The sequence below is a fragment of the Canis lupus genome, chromosome 8 (assembly GCF_048164855.1).
Source record: "Canis lupus baileyi chromosome 8, mCanLup2.hap1, whole genome shotgun sequence".
NCBI classification, from domain to species: Eukaryota; Metazoa; Chordata; class Mammalia; order Carnivora; family Canidae; genus Canis; species Canis lupus.
Window position 1 is genome coordinate 54,281,250 of NC_132845.1, and position 21,063 is coordinate 54,302,312.

A 21,063-nucleotide genomic window follows, 5' to 3' on the forward strand; every position below is an offset into this window, starting at 1 on the left:
TGTAAGCCCATGAGGCTGGAAAGCAGAGGGATTATAATTGAATTAGCACTGAAAGCCCCCCCCCTCCCCCTGCAAGGACTGAGGCATTGGCACCAGGAACCTCTGGAAGGGAAAATGAAATGGGTGAAAAATACAAGGTCAATTGAAGACGACTTAAAAGTATTGGACAGCTACACTAGCTCACCTCCCCTGTGTAGCCAGCCAGCAACCTGTCCATCACCCTCAAGAACCCTGGGAGGCCAAGCACAGTAGAGAGTCCAACTACTCTACAGAAAAGAGGGCTAAGGGGTGTCTGGGTGGCTCAACTGATTGAGGGTCTGCCTTTGGCTCAGGTCATGGTCCCAGGGTCCTGGGATCAAGCACTGCATTGGGCTCCCAGCTCAGTGGGAAAGTCTACTTCTCTCTGCCCCTGCTCATGTGTGCTCTCTCTTGTTCACTCTGTCTCTCAAATAAAATCTTTAAACCCTTTAAAGCCTCATTCTTGAATAGCCAGCCAAAGATCCCCATGTCCCTATGTAAGCATCCATAACCATTTCATACAAAAAACACCAGAACAAACGAACAGAAGAAACCATCTTGGAGGAAACAAAATGCAGGAAGAAGGAAACCTTAGACAAAAAACTATCCTTAATTTCCTCAGGTAAGATATTGCAGGGGCGCTTGGCTGGCTCAGTCAGTGGAGAGAGTGATGCTTCATCCCAGGGCTGTGGGTACAAGCCCTGTATTGAGTGTAGAGATGACTTAAAAATAAGAATCCTTTAAAAAAATTTGCACCCACAAAAGAACAGATGCAGTTCTAAAAATGCACACAACAAAAGAGCTCTTGTAAATTGAGTATGTTCTTACAGAAATGAGTAAATTAAATTACAGGGTTGGAAAATAATGGAAGAGATCTCCCAGGAAGTGGAACAACAACATCAATTTTTGGGGTACTGCTGTTGGGGTCCCAAGCCCACTGCCAAGAAAGGATCCTTGAGATGTCTTTGGTGCAAGAAAAGGTGATTTTATTAAAGCCTCAGGGACAGAGCTGCTGTGGCCCCAGAATTGTGAGAAGCAACCGGATTATATACTTTGGGGTTGGGGGAAGTAAAGATAAGTTTCAAAAGGATTTTCATATGCTAAAGATGACTCAGGATATTGGAAGCCTTGCTATGTCAAATCAAGATGGTTTTTCCCTCTAGCAAGGTGTGAACATTGACAGTTGGGAGCTTCCAGGATGAACATTATATATGCTCTACCTTCCTCAAGTATTTATCAATAGGCTGCAGGTTATAAGGGCATTTAATTTTATCTATATTTCCTCCTGCCTTTTTTTCCCACATAATCAACCAAAAAAAAAAAAAAAAAAGATGAAAAATGTGAAAGAAAATTCTAGAAGTCAGAGGAACCGGCAAACAGCTGTACACTGTTCTACAATGGAACACTTAAAATCACTACCACTTTTGTGAAGAAATTAGCTAAGAACATCCCAAGATTATATATGTGTGTTTTTTGTTGTTGTTTTGGGGTGGTTTTGTTGTTTAAAGATTTTACCTTTGCATAATCTCTATATATCTAACACAAGGCTTGAATTCACAACCCCAAGACCAATAGTTACCTGCTCTTCCACTCTTCCAACTGAGCCAGCCAGCTGCCCCTGTATGTGTGTTTTTTTAATGATCTTTCCCTTGGCCATTTAATATTTGGAATCGGAGTTCTAAGATCTTAATTTCATAGATAAGATTTTCATACAGGCTTTGAATAGAAATTGAACTTGCATGTAGATATAGTGTCATTTTTACTAGACTATATTTGCCATGTGTTCATTAAAATTTAAAGAAGTGAACTCAGTCCTACCAGTATACAAATAATTTATCAGTAAGCAAATATTTTTACTGTAATACAGTGAGGGTTCCAGAAAGATTTGGTTTCTTTCCTTCTACCTTGACATACTTACAAGTATTTCAGATCACCAAAAGGAACCCTGGTTAGGACAGGGTTTGGTATTTTCCTTTTATGAGCCATTTGAAACAGCTACTTGTTTTTCTTCCTACACATTTCTTTCTGACTTAATACATATTTTTAGTTTTCCCAATTATAAACTAAATTCTTGAGAGTTGGAGTTCTTAATATTAAGTAGTATTTATTGGGGAAAAACCAGTGTAATAGTCTTAATTAAGACAAAATAGTTTTTTTTTTTTTTTTTAAGTCTAAGAGCCTAACTTACGAGTTTGAGGCAGTTAGAGGGGAGAGAATCTTTTTAAAAAAATTCAAGAGTATTTCTCAGAACTGAAGGATGTATGTTTCCCAGAATAACAGGCCGCACTACCTAACACAATGAATAAAAGTAGACCTGTGCCAAGATTCATCTTCATGTAATTTCAGAACAACGAGAACAAAGGATCCTGGAAGCTTCCAGAGGGAAAGAACCAGTTTTATACAAAAGATCGAGAATCAGAATAACATCAAACATAATCTCAACAGTAACATTGGAAGTTGGAAGATGATGCCTTCTAAATTCTGAGGAAAATGCTTTTAACATAACACTCATATGCCCAAAATATTCATCAAGTATAAGAATAAAGACATTTTCATACCTATAAATTCTCAAAAAAATAATCTTTCATGTATTCTTTCTCCAGAAGACACTGGAAGATTTGCTCTATCAAACAATGGCTAGGGGCGCCTGGGTGGCTCAGTCAGTTAGCGTCTGCCTTTGGCTCAGGTCATGTTCCTGGGGTCCTGGGATGGAGCACCCCATGAAGCTCCCTGCTTAGAAGAGAGCCTACTTCTCTCTATCCCTCTGCTCCTCCATCCCCTACCCCTGCCCGGGTGCGTGCTTTCTCTCTCTCTCTCACTCTAACTTAAATAAATAAAAATCTTGAAGAAAAGAAGAAGAAGAAGAAGAAGAAGAAGAAGAAGAAGAAGAAGAAGAAGAAGAAGAAGAAAAGAAGAAAAGAAGAAGAAGAAGAAGAAGAAGAAGAAGAAGAAGAAGAAAAGAAGAAGAAGAAGAAGAAGAAGAAGAAGAAGAAGAAGAAGAAGAAGAAGAAAAGAAGAAGGAGGAGGAGGAGGAGGAGAGGAGGAGGAAGAGGAAGAAGAAGAAGAAAGAAGAAAGGGTAGTGTGTGTGGGATTAACAAGAAATGCATGGGATCCAGCACCAGACTGAGGTGATATCAGATCTCCAAGAGTGTAGGAAGATCCAGCATGGTGGCCTTGCCCTGAACTTAGAGTTTACAGTCCTGTGGGGGTGCCTGGTTGGTTCAGTTGGTGGAGCATGCAACTCTTGACTTGGGGTCCTGAATTTGAGCCCTTTATTGGGGTAGAGTTCACATTAAAAAAAAAGTTTATGGCCTGATAAGGGGCTATGGGAGAAATGTCTTTTAGAAACTAAAGCAGTAGAATACCTTATATGTCGTGTGGCAAGGATGGAAAATCTGAAGTTAAGTTAGGTATGGATTCATAGAAACTCGATACATTTTTTTCTAAGGTGATTATTTAAACATTTTCCAGAAAAGGAAAAATAATAGCTGAATGTATAGCTAAGCTCGGGCTTAGTGAGTGCCATTTACTACTTACCACACCAATGAAAACACAATATGAATATTTGGAGGACTGAGGTCAGGGAGTGTTTTCAATGGTGGAAGTAGGAATGGCTAGAGTTCAATTCTTACCTTCCTTAGTAGGAAGCCAATTAAGAATGTCTAAAACTGAAAATATATGAATATATATATGCGTGTTGTTTACACATATGGTGATAAATATCAGAAGAATCAGATGAAAGTTGAAAATGGTTGCCTGGGGCAGAAGGGGCAGGCATACTGCTGATTTTGATAACAAGACTTATGGCCCTGATACATGCATGTACAGCTTTGATAAAATTATCAACTTAAAGTAAGAATTTAGGGACACCTGGGTGGCTCAGTTGGTTGAGTGTCTGCCTTTGGCTCAGGTCAGGATCTCAGGGTCCTGGGATCCAGCCCCATATCACACTGGGCTCTCTGCTCAGGGGGGAGTCTGCTTCTCTCTCTCCTTTTGTGCTTTCTCTCTCTCTCTCTCCCTCTCTCTCTCGTTCTCAGTCTTTAAAAAAAAGAATTTAAAATAGCCACTAAGTTAAAAATACTAAAGTTGCTAAGTTAAAAATTCATGATAGTAATTAATGTAGTGAGCATCTACTGCTTTACTGAATCTAAGACACCATCAATCTTAAGATGTACCATTATTTTATGAATCAGTAAGTAAAAAAAAAAAAAAAAAATCAGTGAAGTAAACTGCCTGCCATTGATCACAAGATACAGGCCAATTGTAGAGATAGTGAAATGTGAAACACAAGTCTCAACCACGATATATGGTGTGTCAGACATTGGGCTGGGCACATACAGTTATCTCTAACCTGGTGACCAACGACAGTAGTATTGTAATCATTTCACAGATGAGAAAAAGGAAGCTTCATGGGGTTCCATGGCAAAAGCATTTGCCAAGAATGCTTTCAGTCGTCAAGAAAGAAGCTTCTAAGAGCAGATATCATCATCGTTCCAACATAAAAAATGCCAACTGAGGCTGTTGTGTTATTTCCCACCAGTACCTTTCCAGGACACCAGGGAGCATGTTTGCAAAACTGAAAGAGTTTTAGAGGAATAGAGGAAGAGTTCCACCAGCAGCAGGGCCTGCTGCTGGATGTGGCTCAACACGGGACATCTCACTCAGGCCTGTGGATCTTCGAGTAGTCAAGGTATAAGTGACCATATGTCCTGTTTTACCAGGGAGAGCCCTACTTCACTCCTATACCCCAGTTTTATTTCCAATTAAGCATCTGTTTAAAAAAAGGGGGCTCAGGGCATCATCCTAAGGGTATATGCTCTGCATACAATGCCAATGTGTCTCCTGCAAGAACCAAGTTCCTTTTGGGGAAGCCTACATGATCCTGTGGCTGCCTTGGTTGTGGGTAACTCAATGCTGGGTAACTTTAGCAAAGAAGCCATTTTGCGGGGGGGGGGGGGGGGGGCGGTGTATGCAGCTTACAGAATGGAAGGTAAAATTGAAAGAATCAAGCCTCAGAAAGAATGGTGTTAGGTCAAGTATGTAGATCTAAGAAGCAGAAAGTAACAGATGGTCTGGAAGTTCAGTTTACTGCCCTCCTGCTATTGATGGCTACTGGATTCAGATTCAGATTCAGATTCCCAAGGCTAAAGCCTCTGATTGGCCTACCCCCTTAGCAGTTTGATTGATTGTCCCTCATAGACCACAGGCAGTAGTGTTTCCCAAAGGAAAATATCCGTATTGGAACCAGAAAATGGGGGAAAGGATTCTGGGAAGGCAAAAACAACAGGTTCTCATCCAGAGTATTCCCTTTGGGGAAGAAGAGGAAAAAGGGCCCTGAAGTTTTAGAGGCGAGTGTTAAACTTTTCGTATGGTTTTGTTGCAAGCCTATCTCAAAATTGTTTATAATCTTGCTGTAGGCGTGGATCCTCTGGGAGGCTAATTCAAAGATTCATATTTAGGAGGAAGAGATTTCAAAAAGTTTACTTTTTAATACAGTACAACCTATATAGAGGAAATTGCACAATTTTTAGTGTACAACTTGGTGAACTTTCGAACATTTTCGGCACCCCAGAAAGCTCCGTTGGGCCTTCCCAGACAATATATCCTTCACCCACCCTACCCCGCCCTGCACAAAGTAAACACTGTTTTGGCCTTTATTCTGGTAGATCCAGTCTATAGGAAAGAATGATTAAATTAAGCAGAAAAGAATATTCTGTGAAAGTTCACTACGCTCCTGATAGATGATTGTCAACAGGGTGGGTAGAAAACTAGCTTCACAGTACAAATCTCAATGCTATTAAATTTCATAAGAAGAAGCTTAAGCATTTTATCAGGAATGTTCATTTCTTTCCAGAAAGAGATTTGTGGAGAAAAGTTTGGTCTCCATCCAGATTTGGGATAACTTTTCTTTTATAGGAGCAAGGGAGTGAAGAATAGAGGAGATCGAGGACTGAGTCCCCACGTGGATCCCCACTGCCTGAAGCTGAGTTAGGATACAGAGACAGTCAGCCTTCACCTGACAGTCCCTAGACTGGGGTCAGGGTACAGATGGGTGGTGTTTGGTCTGTGGTGCTTCCCCCCTTCCACCTGTGCCCCATTAACCAGAGGCACAGAAGGAGGTACACCAAAGGAGAGTCAGGATTTCAGCCCTTCCCTCCACCCCCCACTCCTTAAAGCTGCTGGGACCCTGAGAGTCCGGGAGTTCTGATGAAATATTCTGGGTCTCCTGCTTATTAGTTTCACACCTGATTGTTACAGACAGTTGTGTAATGGGGCTGCAAGAGTGCAAGAAACTCCAGGGACAGACCTGAATTGCTCCAAAATGTTCTGTCAGAAATATCTCTAGCTTTATTTGAGCCCCTACCATACAACGGGGGTTTATTTCTTACAATAGGCAGCTACCAGGTAGCACTAGCTTTAGCAGAAAGGGGGCATTCATTGCAATGATAAAAGGATGTCTCTGAGACTGTGAATCCCACTGGGTCCTAGGAAGGATCTGCTGCTGGGAGCTGGAAAACCCCTGAGGATTTCTCTACGACTCCACTCTTCTCATCGTATCATTTTTTCTCCCCCATGTACTGGCTTTCTCTACTTCTCCAATCTATTTCACAAAATAGGGCCACCTCAAATCTCCCTACATCCCTTGTTCCAGTCAGTCTTAGTCACTAACACTTAACACTCTGTGTCAAATCTAATTAAATTAATAAATCAGGAAATCACCATGTCTCAGTTTACATTCTCAAAAAAGAATCTGATTGGTCTGACTTGAGTCCTGTATCTACCAGAGAGCCCACTGGCCATGGTGTGGCAAGGGCAGGGCAGGGCACAAAAGGTGATTGCCAGGGATCCGCTCTCTGGGCTGGTCGGGCAATTCTTAGAAAAGTGAGATTAGGCAGATACTCTAGCAATTTTCCTTCACTGTGGGGAAATTTCCTTTTGGAAAACCCAGCACAAACTCACAAAGTCCCTCCTAGTACTAAAACACTGCGACTAGATTAATGCTTCTATTGATCTTAAGGACTATTCCCCATTTAGCTTTGAATCCCCCACAATAGATAGCCTGTGTCCTCAATAGATGGCTGCTTCTATATTTTTAAAAAATTCTTTTAAAAGCAATAAACTCTCCCTGTGCAATGAAATCTTCGCATATCAGTATTTATGTTAAAAAGGTAGTTGGGGGAAAAAAACTGAGTTTAGGAGGAATTAAAGATGAAGAGAAATATGGAATGCCCAAATGTTAGGGTGTGTGCCAACTGGATATTAACCAGAAACTTAAATATAACATTATAAACAACTTACATTCACATTGTGTGTTGGTTAGACTTCATAATGTTGGAGTAGAAGAACATGATTCAGAATGATCTTGGTACCGTAATATTTATGAACATGGAAAACATACGGAAGATCATTCTATATATTGTTCATGAGAATATATGTATATATATATATGTACACACAGAAATATCTGTATCTATAGGTATAAATATTATAGATATGAAAGTATAAGAAACTGATTGAATACACATCAAATTATAATAGTCATAGCTGAGGGAGGATGTTTGGGAAGGAGGTTTTATCTTTAATTTATAATGGTCTAAGACATTTTTATTTAAAAAAATTTTTTTTAATGATCTAGTATATTTTTAAATGGATTTTTAAAAGGACAGCATATTCATATCGTTTCCTGAGTAGCTTTTAAGAAAAAAGAATGTACATAGGAAAAGAATTGGAAGTGAAATGTTACCATATTAGATGGTGGGAATGTGGGTGATTATTTTTTCTTTGTACTTCTTCTGTATTTTTATTTTTATTTATTTTTTATTGTTTTCTTCTGTATCTTTATGTTTTTATTTTATTTATTTATTTTTATTTTAAAAATTTTTTATAATAAATTTATTTTTTATTGGTGTTCAATCTTCTGTATTTTTAAATATCTATTTCCATCAACATGGATTGATATTTTAAAAGTATATTTGGGTGAAACAAAAAACAAAACAGTTGCAGATCAAGAATAATGGTATAATATTTATGTAAAAACCCATACACAATAAAAACAAAATATCCATTTTTCTCTGAGTATCTGTGTATCCGTATGAAGACAGCCACATAAATTCACAGTAAAAAACCCAGAAAGACAGACACTAAGCTGATAATAATGGTCACCTCTGTGGATGGGACTTGGGGTCAAAGGTAAAAGTGCATATTTGGGCCTTATCTGCAACGTTTTAATATTTTTGTAATCCTTCATTTATTATTTGAGTACCTAAAAATTAAAACACCTAACTTTCCAGAGAAAGCTGCTCAGGCGAGCTCCCGGGTTTGGCCTCCCGAGCCCCGGGGGCGAGTTACTACCGGAATCCAGGATTCCTCCGGGGATACGTGGCCGCTCCGAGGTCTCCGGGCTCAACAGCCGACTCCGAACACGGATTCTTAAACTGCTTATCGCTCTGAAACCTGTTCGGGGTGGGAAAAAAAAAAAAATGTGGCTGTAGATATTAGAGGAAATATTTTCCTTTAGACGCATGATACATTCAAAATCTATCAAAAACAAGCGAAACGCGAGAAACATTAATGAAATTTGCTCGGAAAGTATTAAATAGCTTCCCGGAAGGCCCCCTCGGTAGCACGGTAGCGTGGCCGAGCGGTCTAAGGCGCTGGATTAAGGCTCCAGTCTCTTCGGGGGCGTGGGTTCGAATCCCACCGCTGCCAGGACGCTTTTGTTTTTTTGGCCCTACCGCTTCGGCAGCGGGCCGCTCTCCGCCCTTTTGCCGGGTCACCAGCGCCCCCTGCTGCCAGCCCGGGCGGGCGGCCCGCATGAATGGAGCGGCGGAGGGGGCGGGTCCGCGCGCGCCGGGGCGGGGCATTGTGGGTAAAAGGAAGCGCGAGGCCCGGCCCCGCTCCCCCCACGTGTCCGCTGGAGTTTCTCCACCGGCAACATGGCCGCTGCCTGAGGAGACCCGGGCCGCCGCCGCCTCTGCAGCCCGCGGGTACCTGGGCCGTGGCCGCCGCCCGCGCACGGCCCCCGCGGAGAGGTGAGTGCCGAGAAGGCAGCGCACGCGTCGGTTGGAGCCGGGCCGCCCTCGCGAGGTGGGCCTGGGCTGGGCTGCCGGGTAGGCCGGGAGGCCCGCGCCGCGCCGAGCCCGGGGGCTGGGGGGCCTCCCGGGGCTCGGGCGGGAAGGAGGAGCAGCCGGGCCCGCTCCCCCCCGGAGACCCGGCCCAGCTCTGCGAGCTCGGCCCGGCCCTGGAGTCGGGGGTGCCGCAGCAGGGCTGCCGGCGCTGACTCAGGGTCCAGCTGCCTTGCTCCGCCCGGCGCAGGCGGGCCTCCTGCGGGAGCACCTGTCCGAGGGCAGCCGGGTCCCGCCAGCGCGGCGGCCGGTGGCGATGGCCGCGGGGGGCGCGTGAGAAGGGGGCCTGACACCCGCCGGACGGCGCGGCCGGGCCTGCGGGGCCGGGGGGCGTCCCCAAGCCTGCCCGGGCGCCCTCCTCGCCGCTGCCCCCGACGCCGGCCGGGCCCGGCGCTGCCCATTCATCGCTTCAGGCCACCGAGAGCCCGCGCCGGGCGGCGGATCGGGCCCCGACGCCGCTTGGAGGAGGTGTCCGGAAGCACGTCGAGTAAGCCGGCAGGCACATCAGCAAGGTCGTTGACTTGTGTTAGCTTTACAGTCGTTGGGCCGTAGAGGAGGTCTTCGCAGTCGCCAGAGCTGCTTCATCTGTGAAATGGGGATAATAAAATTAACCTACCCCGTAGGCTTGTGGTGAGGGCTTCAGGTAAGACGCGACACGTCCCAGCTCGGCAGCGTTGTGCTCGCCTCCTCCGACCTGGGAAGAAAACACACGTTGCCGAGTAAATAGCAAAGCTCCCGCCGCAGGTTACATTTACCACCTTGTCTAATTCTCGCCGCAGCCCTCGCGGGAGGTTGGTACTTTTATTATCCCCATTTTAGGGATGAAAATAGCGAGACCCCTTGAGACGAAACCATCCCAGGTGGGTCCCAGATGGTAAGTAGTTGAGGTGGGATTTGAACCGGTGTAGTTGTGTTTTGAGAGTCCAGGCTCTTAACCACTATCCCATACTGCCTTTTATTCGAGAGGTGTGCAGCACAGTGGTTAAGAATCCGGATCGTTGACATCAGCCAGACCCCGGTTTCTCCCCTGGCTCTGCTCTTCTCCAGTGCTGGGACCTTGGGTGAAATTACCTACTCCCTTAATCTTAGTTCCCTCATTTCTTAATTGGGACTGATGCATGTTGACTTAGAGGACTGTTGAGAAATGTGACGGTAGTGTGAAGTCCTTGGAGTAGGGTCTGATGCTCAGTTAAGGGTTAATTGGTTCTGTTTCTCCAGGCTAAGTCTTTAACGGAGGTAAAAGCCGAGGTGACCCAGAGTGGGGAGATGCCTTGCCCAAGAGGCTCACAGGCAGCTAGAATCCAGGCCTTGAGACTGTTTGCCTTGAGACCCTCTCGACTTGACCCTGCTGTACTTTGTCCACCCTCTAGTAGCTAAAGAGCCTCTGGAGTTGCCTCCGAATTTCTGATTGGCTGACTGGTTAGATCCCTAGGTGCACAGGGATGCACCCAGGTGGGGCATTCAGGTATTTCCTTTGCTCTGTACCCCTTCTTAGCTCTACCTGGCGTCCTTGTCTCCTTTCCATTTGTTGACAGCTCCCCGCTGGGGGAAATTTCATGAGCTCAAGGCCATGGTCACTGCCACAGAGTACATTATGGCCAGGAGGTCTGCTGCTGCCTTGGCCACAGCCCCTGTCTGTTCCTCAAGTGTCCATAAGACACAAACCATGAGTCCACCAGTGTCTGGATGGGGCTGAGTTAGGCTCACTGGGTAAATGGTCTGTAACTGCCTGATTCCACACGTTCATTTATTTCATTATTCTTTGTGTCCTATATTGAGTGTCTGCTTCATGCCAGGCACTGTTCTAGGTATTGGGAGAGCAGCATGGATTTTAAAAAGAGATAATAATCCTTATAACAACTTGATGAAGTAAAGCGTAATCATCTCCACTTTATGGTTGAAGTAACTGAGAGGCCCCTGTGGAGCTTACATTCTAGTGCAGAAGGCAGACAACACAAACACACATAGACTAGCTAGTTGCAGATTATGGTAAGAACCACGAAAGAAAGAAAACAGGGAGAGGTGGTAGTGACTGGGAGCCGGTTGACCGGGGGAGCTCTTGAAGATGGGCATCAGGGGAACCTCTCTCCTGGAGGGGGTGGTGGTGGTGATATCTAAGGAAAAAGAGCCAGCTTTGAAAAGCCTTGGGAGAAGTAGATGACTTGCAAAGGTTCTGAGACAGACTGGGGCCTAGCCTCTTGGAGGTCCAGCAGGTGGCTACCTGGCTATGTAGATGGTGAGGGGAAAGGCAGGGACAAGGTCTTACAGGGCCTTGAGGCCATAGAGAGAAGTTTGGGTTTTATCCTATGTGGCAGGTGAAGGGTTTTGAGCAGGAGAATGATATGATTTACTCTTTCGCAAGGACAACTCTGGCTGTTTCTGGGAGGGTTGGAGGGAGAAAAGAGGAATGCCAGGGAGACTTGTTGGAGCAGTACTTTTTAATCATGCATCAAGATTTATTAGTGAGTGGTGCCTGGCTGGCTCAGTCGGTAGAGCATGTAGCTCTTGATCTCGGGGTGGTGAGTTTGAGCCCCATGTTCTGCATAGAGATTACTTTAAAAAAAAGTTTTGCTGGTGGGATGTGAAATCACTTTGAGGGATTGTAACCAGCGTGTTTAATTTTAATGAGTGGAGGTCGAAAACAACACTGTATCACGGATAGTAGGGACTGTTATGGTTGTTTGAAACCTTAGCTTAGTTACATAATTGTGTCTATGTTCTGAGTCATTTATATGGAGTGGATTTCTTAGTATAGGCCTTGGGCTGAAAAGTTGGAAAGCTACCTGGTTGGTTGATGTCGGCTGGGAGGATGAAGGGAAGCGAGAGCCCTGTTACCCCCGTCACATGTGCCAGCTGGAGGAGGAGCAGGGGCCCCAGGGATCCCATCCTCCCTGAGCTCCTCAGTGACTAGGGAGAGGTTAGCAGAGCCCAACAGTAGCTGAGAAAGCCAGTTGCTCAGGAATGATCGTGTCTGGGGAACCTCCCAGGGCACACCTCTTCATATATGACCTGTTCCCTGACTCGTGTATAAGTCCCTGGTCTCTTAGTTGTCCACAGAGCCAGGCACAGAGGATCTAGGTGCTTGACCTCCAACTGTGGTGCTTGGTGGCCAGTGCAGATGGGGTGGGGTCTGGGGCTCTGTCATCCATCACCCTCTGTCTGGGCCAGAGCAGGAACCTAAAACTGTCAGTCTCAGGCTTCTGATTTTTATCGTCTTCAAGCCGTCACTGTTGAGGTAGCATCTTCCCTCTAGTTTTACCTTCTTGGGCCCTCCACATCTTCCTCCACTCAAAAATCTTTGGTAGCTCCCTATTAAATAGCCTTCCTGTGGCTTATTTATTCAGACAACAGGTGTGTAGGGAGTGCCTGCTGTGGGGTAAGGAGGGTACAGCAAGGGACAAAATAGACCAGAATCTCTGCCTTCGTGTAACTTACTGGCAGTGAGGGTGGGGACAAAATAATAACTGTCGGGTGGTGATGCGTGCTTTGGGGAAAACCAGACCCGGGAAGGGAATTGAAGAAGGGTATTGCAATTTTGGATACGGTAGATAGGGAAGGTCTTGTGACAAGGTGACATTTGAGCAAAACCTTGGAAGAGGTGAGGGAGGGAGCCATGAGGCTCTCAGAGTAGAGCGGTTGCCAAGGCCCGAGGTTGGGGGAGAGGAAGGATGCCTGTGGGAGAGGAGGTCTGAGAGGTAAAGGGGTGGTGGTGGCAGCAGGTGAGTCATAAAGACGGGCTTCTGTCCTGGGCCGGACGGGAGGTCCTCAAAGGCAGAGGCATGGCGAGCTGATGTGACTTTCAGGGGATCACTGGCACTGGCTGTGGGGTTGGGCAAAGATCGTAGGGCCTCAGGTGAGGCAGGGAGACCATTCTGGTAATTGCTGTGGTACAGGCAGGCAGTGGAGCCGTCTGGATGGGGGCTGGGGCGGTGACAGTGGGGGTGGCTGGACTTCAGACATCCTTTAAGGGTGGAACTGACAGGAGTTTCTGGTGTGGGGTGAGGGGAACAGGCATCGGGGACGAGGCTAGTGTTGGGGCTGAGCCGTCTGAGTTTGGAATACGTATCTGGAATGCGCCAAGTGATTCCAGGTGGTACACCGCAGGCAGAGGGCTTAGATGACCTTGAGCCCCACCCATGGTGAAGGTATTAGGCCCTTTTAAATATTGAATAACTCAGGTGTTAAGTAGATAAGACAAATCATGATGGTCTTACCAGAAATTAGGGGTCTGGGGGCTGCTTCCGGAGGTACCCACATGAACATCCTCTCCCTGCGGGAATAAGAGTCAGCCTGAGTGAGTTAGTTCCCCTCTGCCGAGGAGACCTGCAGCCTTCTCCCCTCCAGGTACTTGAGGTATAGCCAGTCACCTGGGGTCCCTCTTGCTCTCAGGAGTCATGGCCTGTCCAGATCCTTCTGTCCTTCAGGGCTCAGCCCAGATGCCCCCTTGTCTTCCCCAGCAGGAAGGCTCTTCCTTCCCTCTGAGCTCCCCTACCTGTAGCTGTTACCTGGCCTGGCTTGGAATCCCGGGCCATCGGCTGGCTTGCTCTCTGGCTAGCCATGCACACCATCCCTGCAGCTCCCCTTAGAAAGTGGGGACACCCAAGCCTCCTTGCAGGGTTGTGTTGAGTAAAATCTGGGAAGAGGGTCATTTTGTGTCACACACAAAACAGGAGAATCCTCTCACACAGAGTTGAGCTTCAAGTTTGCTTAAAAGTCAGATACCAGAGACAGTCCCCCTGGAAAGCCTTGGGACTCCCTGCTCTTCCTGTTGGGCAAGTTTCTTAACACTTGCCCTTTATGGCCCCCAGTTGGTACTCAAGGTTTTCATCATGGCTGTAGACCAGCCAGTCTCCATCCTCCTGCCTGGCAGTGACCTCTTTTTTGTGAGTGGTCAAAAGACCCTTAAAGCTGGTCATGTATTTCCCCACAGGTGCAGCCGATACGTGCTGCTGTGGGTCCACCTCTTTGCACCCTCTGGTGGTTTCTCCTTGTTAGATTCTGGCCAGTGGAGGTATAGAATTGGCTGTCTGTGTTGACTCCAGGAAAGGCATAGGAAGAAGGTCAGGTTCTGTTTATCTCAGGCTCTCCTCTCCCAGAGCAGGGCCTGTTGCAGCATAGGTGGCACCCAGGGGTGTTGGCGGTGTGGCTGACTGACATTTGTTTCAGGCCTCTTGCTCTCCCTTGCAGATTGAGTCTGAGGATCGTGCGGCTGGCTCCCCCTAGTATGGCCAATGAAGAGGATGACCCAGTCGTACAGGAGGTAACTGCTGCTTCCCACCCTCTGCTGGGGCTACCAGGGAGGAGTGCCCCGGCCCAGGGCTTTAGGCAGTGGGACTGTGGCCCTTCCTTCATCTTCAGGCCGGCCTGGCATCTTTTGGCATCCCAGGGTCCCCTAACACAAGCTGTTCCCTCTGCATGGAACCCTCTTCTTCTAGATAACTGCCTGCAGATAACCCTTCCCTTTCTCCCAATCCTTGATCCAGCATTTCTCACTACCCCCCCCCCCCCCGCCTCATGTGGTGCTCTCCTGTACATCCTCCTTGGCCCCTTCAAGCCCCTTACCTTGGCCATGCTCTGTGCTTGCTCACAGTACTCCCCATCCCCTAGACATAATCTCCTTCCATTGGAACATAAGCTTCACGAGGGAGAGATTTTGTTTTTTACCATTGTGCCTACAAAGCCAAGTTCAGTGCCTGTCACTTAGTAGATACTCAGTGACTATTCATTGAATGAATGGGTTTGACAGCTCTCCCTTCTTCCTGGGCCTGCCCAGAAGTCATTCAGTAGTTGTTCACTGGATCCACTATGTGCTGGGGGCTATGACAACAGTGAGCAAGGCAGCATCCTGCCTTTGGAAAACTTAAGATCTGTGGGCAAGACTGACAAAGATGGGGTCTCAAGATACAGATGGTGGGGAGGTAGTTGCAGAGTTGGCCCAGATCCAGACATATCCTAGAGCCACTGGGCCTTTGCACATACTGCTCCCAACCACCTAGAATGCCCTTCACCTGTGCTGATGCCCTTTACTCCTCCTTAAGGCCTGGTTGGGGGAGAGAACATGGTTCATCTGAAGAGCAGGGAAGCAGGGAGGTAAACTGCTGCATGGTGGGGCAAAGCAGGGGTGGTTAGTGTTGAGAAGGAGGAGAGTTGGGTCAGATCATTCTTAGAGGGGCTTGCAGACCACCTTAAGATGATGTGACAGGTCAATCCAGGGTAGGTGGCAGAGGGCACAGGGAGGAAGCGCAGGCAAGTGGGTAAGCTCTCCTCTACCCTGGCCTCGTTGGAAAAGCATTTAATCTGGCTCTAGGATACATCCTGATCTGAGCGGCCTCAGGGAAGTACATTTTTATTGGGTTATAGTAGGCCTAGGAAGGGACCAGGAGCTCTTATCCTGGTCGCCCTGGGAGCTGTAGAGAGGGAGGCTGGAGACTCCTTCTGTTTCTAGCAGTAGCTGAGCTCTTGCCTCCTCCCCCACACTGCCTCTAGGAGCCACGACCCCTGACTGACATCCAAGGAGCAGGGACATGCCGGGGCAGGCACCGGGTTCTGTCTCCTGTTTAAGTCTTCTTCCCTTTTTCCCAGATCGACGTGTACTTGGCCAAAAGTCTGGCAGAGAAGCTCTATCTGTTTCAGGTAATGATGAGAGCAGAGGACGAAGGGTGCCCCTTGAGCGTTGGGGTGGTGGGTGAGGGGGCCTGGGAAACCTCAGCCTTGCTTAGGGTTTGGGGCCCAAAGTGTAGGACGAGGTGGTTCTCTTGGCTTTTGTGGGTGGGCAGGTGCATAGTCTCACTTCGAAGATGGGAAAACCAGGGCAGCTATGAGAGGCAGAGCAATGTTGTGGTTAAAGCTTGGGCTCTGGGGATGGGTAGACGTGTGGAGGCCCAGTTCCATCTCCATTGTGACTTAGCTGTGAGCCTCGGCCAGGTCCTGAAGCTCTCCATACCTCCATTTCCTCATTTGCAAAATGGTGGCGGTAACGCTGCCTGCCCTGTAGAGTCCCTGTGGGGGTGGATGAATCTGTGCTAAAGTGCTCAGAACACGGCCCAGCCTGGAGCTCAGCTCCACAGTCTGTTTTAGGGGAATTTTGTCCCCCTTCCTACCTGCATTCTGAGGCAACTGTTAGCCTGTTTTCTCGCTCTATGGATCTGCCTGTTTGGGACATTTCATGTACATGGAATCATGGCATAGGTGACTTCTTAGCTCACTCATGTTGTAACATGTATCAGCACCTCATTCCTTTCTGTGGGCAAGTAGTATCCCACTGCCTGGATACATACACCACATTTTGATTATCCACGCCTTGGTGGGTGTCTGGGTGTTTCCACTTTGGGCTTTCATGAGTGGTGCTACTGTGAACATCCCGTACAGGTTTCTGTGCAGACAGGTGTTTTCATTTCTCTTGGGCATATCCCTAGGAGCGGAATTGCTGGATCTAGTATATAACATTTAGAGGAACGGACAAACTCTTTTGCCCCAGTTTACGCTTCAATAATGAGGTTATAATTTTAAGTATTTTGTCTTCATGTTGCCTATGAGAAGGTGAGGCGGCACAGGGAATCTGGTAACTTGTGCACAGGGCCTGGGACAGGGCAACAGTGGTGGTGCTCCATATGTAAGCTGGGAAGAGACCCAGCATCCTCCTCCTGCCCCCGCCCCTGAGGTCTGCCTTTATGGGCTGTGGGGCTGGAGGTCTGTCCTTCAGGCCTTCCCAACCTGCTTCCTTGTCTGGCTGCAAAATGATGGGGAACTGATTGGTGGTCACGGTGATGGTTTCACACCCCTCCCCCCCCAATATGTGTTCTCTGTGAGCCAGGCCCTGGGTCAGTGTCCACTCTCTTTGCCTTCTTCCCTGTCCTAGCAGCCCTGTGAGCAAGGAGCCAGCCCAAGTACACAAGTTGCAAGGGGCAGAGCTGGGATCAGAACCCAGGCCTGGTTCCAGAACCTCTGCCCTTTACCACCACCCGTCCCATCCCAAGATCAGGAGATTACAGGGCTGCCCCAGATCTTGGCAGACCAGGGGCCTCCTGACTGTTGTGTGCAAGCCTATCCCCGCCCAGGCCCTTTTCAGGCCCAGACTATTTCTCCTACCGCTGCCCTAAGCTCCAGCCCAGGAAGCAAGGGGGAGTCACTGTGTTGCTAGTTGAGTGAGCTTTTGGGAAATCTCCATTGCCTTGGGCTGGAATGGAGCTGGCCAGAAAGGGCTCTCACACAGAGGATTTACTCTGTGCACTGCCACACTTCCAGCAGACTCCAGAGGCTGTCATGGTACAGGTGCCACAGCTTGTCAAGGGCAGGTCCAAACCATGACTCATCCATCCACCTCATAGTTTGGTGCAGAAGAAAGGAAAGGTGCCCGGTAAGGGCTGATGGGGGAAGATATCTCCATGTGTTCAGAGTGAAGAAGTGACATCAGAGCAGTATATCCAAGTGTGACATGAAAACAACTTCACGCATGGTGATACTGAGGCCCAGAAGGGACTCTCTGAGTGGATCAGTGGCAGCTTTTTATTACGGCAAAGTTTACAGGGCAGCAGAGAAAGACTGGGATGATACATTCGCACATACTCATCACCCACCTTCAGCCACAGCACATCACCGGGCAGGTCATCGGTCTGTGCTTCCCGTGCATGGCCTTGTGTCCCCTCCATCTCCACCTGGATGGGTGGTCTAACTAGCAGCAAGATGGCGGATCCTTCCTCTTGCCTCCAGGGCAGGGTTCTGTGTGCTGAGGCCTCTTTGGGTTCCTAAACTTGGGTTTGTCCCTCGGAGGTCAGAGACCTTTGCAGATTGCCTTTCGGAAGGAAGCGGATGGAGCCAGCATGAAGGGGACACAGATGGGGACCAGCAAGGACTCTGGTCTCTGCTTGGCATTGATTCTTGGTGGAGCCTTTGAGCCCAACACTGGGGTAGGCTGGGCGGGTAGCTAACGGCTCTCTTCCTTCCCAGTACCCTGTGCGTCCAGCCTCGATGACCTACGATGACATTCCACACCTCTCCGCCAAGATTAAGCCCAAGCAGCAGAAGGTGGGGCTGCCCTCTGATGGAGGTAGAGGAGGGGAAGGGTGGCACAGGTGGGGGCTGATGGAAGTGAACAGGCCCTTGGGGACTAGAAGCCCAGAGAAGGAGCAGTTGGAGAACGAGTTGCTTGCAGAGCCTGGAAAGCTCAAAAAGGAAAGTTTCCAGAAAGAAAGGGGGTAAGCAACTCCAGAGAGGCCAGGAGAGAATAAGGCTGGAGATGAGTTAGAGGAAATGGGGGCTTGTGTTCCCAGCAGCTCTGGTACAGTGGAAAATCTAGTGCCTCAGAGGGATGGGGTGACACTGGCGGGGAGAACTGGAGCTGTGCCTTGTCCAGGGGTGGGGGGGGGCAGGGGAGTGGCTGCAGCTCCAGCCTCCCGTTGCCAGTTCCCATTGCACTGACTTCTCAAGAAAAGTTGGAAATGAAAATATTTATGAGAAACTCCCTTGAATTTTAAATGTTGGCACCTAATGTAGATTTTGGAGGATAGAATAGGGAGGACAAACAGAACTGCATGACCTCCCTGCCCCCCAAATAGCACCCTAGCCTTTCTGTTAGGATTGGGATTTGTGGCCTTTTGGGGGGGGGGGGCGGGGATTTGTGGCCTTTGATGTAGACTGAACCCAGGGGCCCTTGCGGGACATGTGTCGGGCCTGCTTCTGGGCAGGACTTTGGGGTCCTGAGTCGCTCATGCTGGGGGGTGCTCGTTGCCTGCAGGTAGAACTCGAGATGGCCATTGATACCCTAAACCCCAACTACTGCCGCAGCAAAGGGGAGCAGATTGCACTCAATGTGGACGGCGCCTGCGCGGACGACAGCAGCACTTACTCCTCGTGAGTTCCCTGGGTCCAGCATCCAAGCTCTGACGGGCCCCGATCCGAGCCTTCCAAAGGCCTGTAAGACACCAAGGCCCTTGTCCCTCATTGCCAGGCTCCCTCCCAGAGTCCCAATTTCACATGCTTGGGTCTGGTGCAACGCTGCCCCGTGGCAAATGTCTCCTTTGATGGGGGTGGGGGCTTGACCTACTACTTGTCCCTGGGCCACAAACCAGGTCTTGAGTTTTCTCTTCCCCAGCTTCCCTCCTGAGGCTCGCACATGCTGAGGTGGGGCCTTGCGCCCTGTCCCTGGGTGTTGAACTTTGGAAGGTGTCTGGGGTAGAGAGGGGTATCCCTGCTGTGCTTTGAGATTGGAGCTTCCTTCCCCTTGACTTCTGTTCTCCCCATGCTCCCAGGAAGCTGATGGACAAGCAGACGTTCTGTTCCTCCCAGAGCACTAGTAACACAGCCCGTTACGCTGCTGCGCTCTACCGGCAAGGTACCCACACTGGGCAGCCAGGCTGCTGTGGCTCCTGGAGGCTGCTTGGAGGGAAGCAGGATGGGGGCTGGGATGGGGTGGGCTATCTCTAGCCTGGTACTCAGCTTGCTATTCTCCGAATACCGGACACCCATAGGGGCCAGGCTGGTTGTGGAAGTGACATTGTCAGGGCGCTGGAATAGGCCACTTCTGAGGATTTCTGGCTTTGGATCTTGACCTGATAGAGATGCTGCTTCCAAGGTCATTGTCCTCCTGGGACATAGGCACAGCCTAACTCCCCCTACTCACTTGATCGTGCACTCTCTCTCCCTCTTCCTCCTTCTCAAACCCCCCCGCCCCCCAAAAAACAAAACAAGGTGCTTGTGCATGAGCAGTTTTACTCTTAGCATCTACCCTAGAGAATTAAAATGTCTGTCCACACAAAAACTTGTACATGGATGTATCATAGAAGCATAATAGTGAAACAGTTCTGTCAGCTGATGCCTGGATTGCACAGTGCCATGCCATTAAAAGTTACTTGGCCACGTGAAGGAATGAAGTACTCCTACATCCTCTAGCATGCATGAACCTTGAAAATGTGATGCTCAGTGAGAAAAGCCATTCACAGAAGGCCACATATTCTGAGTCCATTTATATGAAGTGTCCTAAAGAGGCAAGTTTGTAGAGAAAGCAGGTCGTAGTTGCCTGTGGCTGGGAGGAATATGGAATGGGGAATGACTGAGGATGGGTTCAGGGTTTCTATCTAGGGAGACAAAAATGTTCTTTGGGGGGTGGAGGGAGTGAGAATCCCAAGCAGGCTCCATGCCCAGTGCAGAGCCCAGCGCAGGGCCTCAATCTCAGGAGCCTGAGATCATGACCTGAGCCGAAATCAAGAGCGGAACACAGCCGAGCCACCCCAGTGCCCCTGAAATGTTCTTAAATTGACTATAGTGCTGGTTGTACAACTCCAGGAACATATTAAAATACATTGACTAGTATGCTTTAAATGGGTGAGTTTTGCATGGCACGTGAATTATATCTCCGTAAAAGCATTGAAAGTAAGTGTAGAGTTCATAAAACAATAAGTAAAGCTAATCTGAACACTTAGGAAACAAACTAGAATAGACTCAAAAGTATTATCAGATAAATATCTTTCTTTTTTGCGTCTGTGTCTCACATCTTGCAACTAGGGCCATTCATTTTTCTTAACTATTTTTTATTGTTAAATATACTTTTTTAAAAAGATTTCTTTATTTTAGAGAGTGCACACTCCCAGGAGGGTGGGTAAGGGTAGGCAGAGGAAGAGGAGAATCTTAGACTCTGTGCTGAGCACAGAGCCTGACACGGGGCTTGACCTCACAACCTTGAGATCACGACCTGAACTGAAACCCAGTCAGACACCTACCTGACTGCGCCACCCAGGCACCCCTCATTTTAACCATTTTTAAGTGTATATATAGTTCAGTGACATTGAGGGCATTCAAGTTGGTGTACCACCGTCCCCACCATCCATCTGCAGGACTTTTCCCATCTTCCCAACGTGATTGTATTTTTCTGTAGCCATGCCTGTCCTGTCTTGTTCTTTAGGATTCTTTCTCCCATCCTAGAAT

At 48.1% G+C, this 21,063-nt stretch overlaps 1 protein-coding gene and 1 non-coding gene across 9 annotated transcripts in view; both read left to right on the top strand.

Annotated features, from left to right (window-relative positions):
- Nucleotides 1–8,646: 8,646 nt before the first annotated feature.
- Nucleotides 8,647–8,728, top strand: TRNAL-AAG (transfer RNA leucine (anticodon AAG)). Its single transcript has one exon. It is a non-coding gene; the product is annotated as a tRNA-Leu (tRNA).
- Nucleotides 8,729–8,897: 169 nt separating this feature from the next.
- POLR3E (RNA polymerase III subunit E) overlaps nt 8,898–21,063 on the top strand; it is a 29,499-nt gene continuing 17,333 nt past the window's right edge. For 5 of the 8 annotated variants that reach the window (XR_012035584.1, XM_072836135.1, XM_072836138.1 and 2 more), the window contains exons 1-6: nt 8,898–9,051; nt 14,332–14,404; nt 15,727–15,777; nt 18,091–18,168; nt 18,878–18,993; nt 19,392–19,474. Coding sequence is in view for 7 of the 8 variants with exons in the window: in XM_072836135.1 (XP_072692236.1) it covers nt 14,369–14,404; nt 15,727–15,777; nt 18,091–18,168; nt 18,878–18,993; nt 19,392–19,474 (364 nt within the window). In the remaining variant the exon portion in view is untranslated. Of the gene's footprint in view, nt 9,052–9,497; nt 9,632–9,652; nt 9,788–14,331; nt 14,405–15,630; nt 15,778–18,090; nt 18,169–18,877; nt 18,994–19,391; nt 19,475–21,063 lie in introns of those variants that run through there. The other 3 variants (XM_072836139.1, XM_072836136.1, XM_072836137.1) reach the window with 3 other exon arrangements.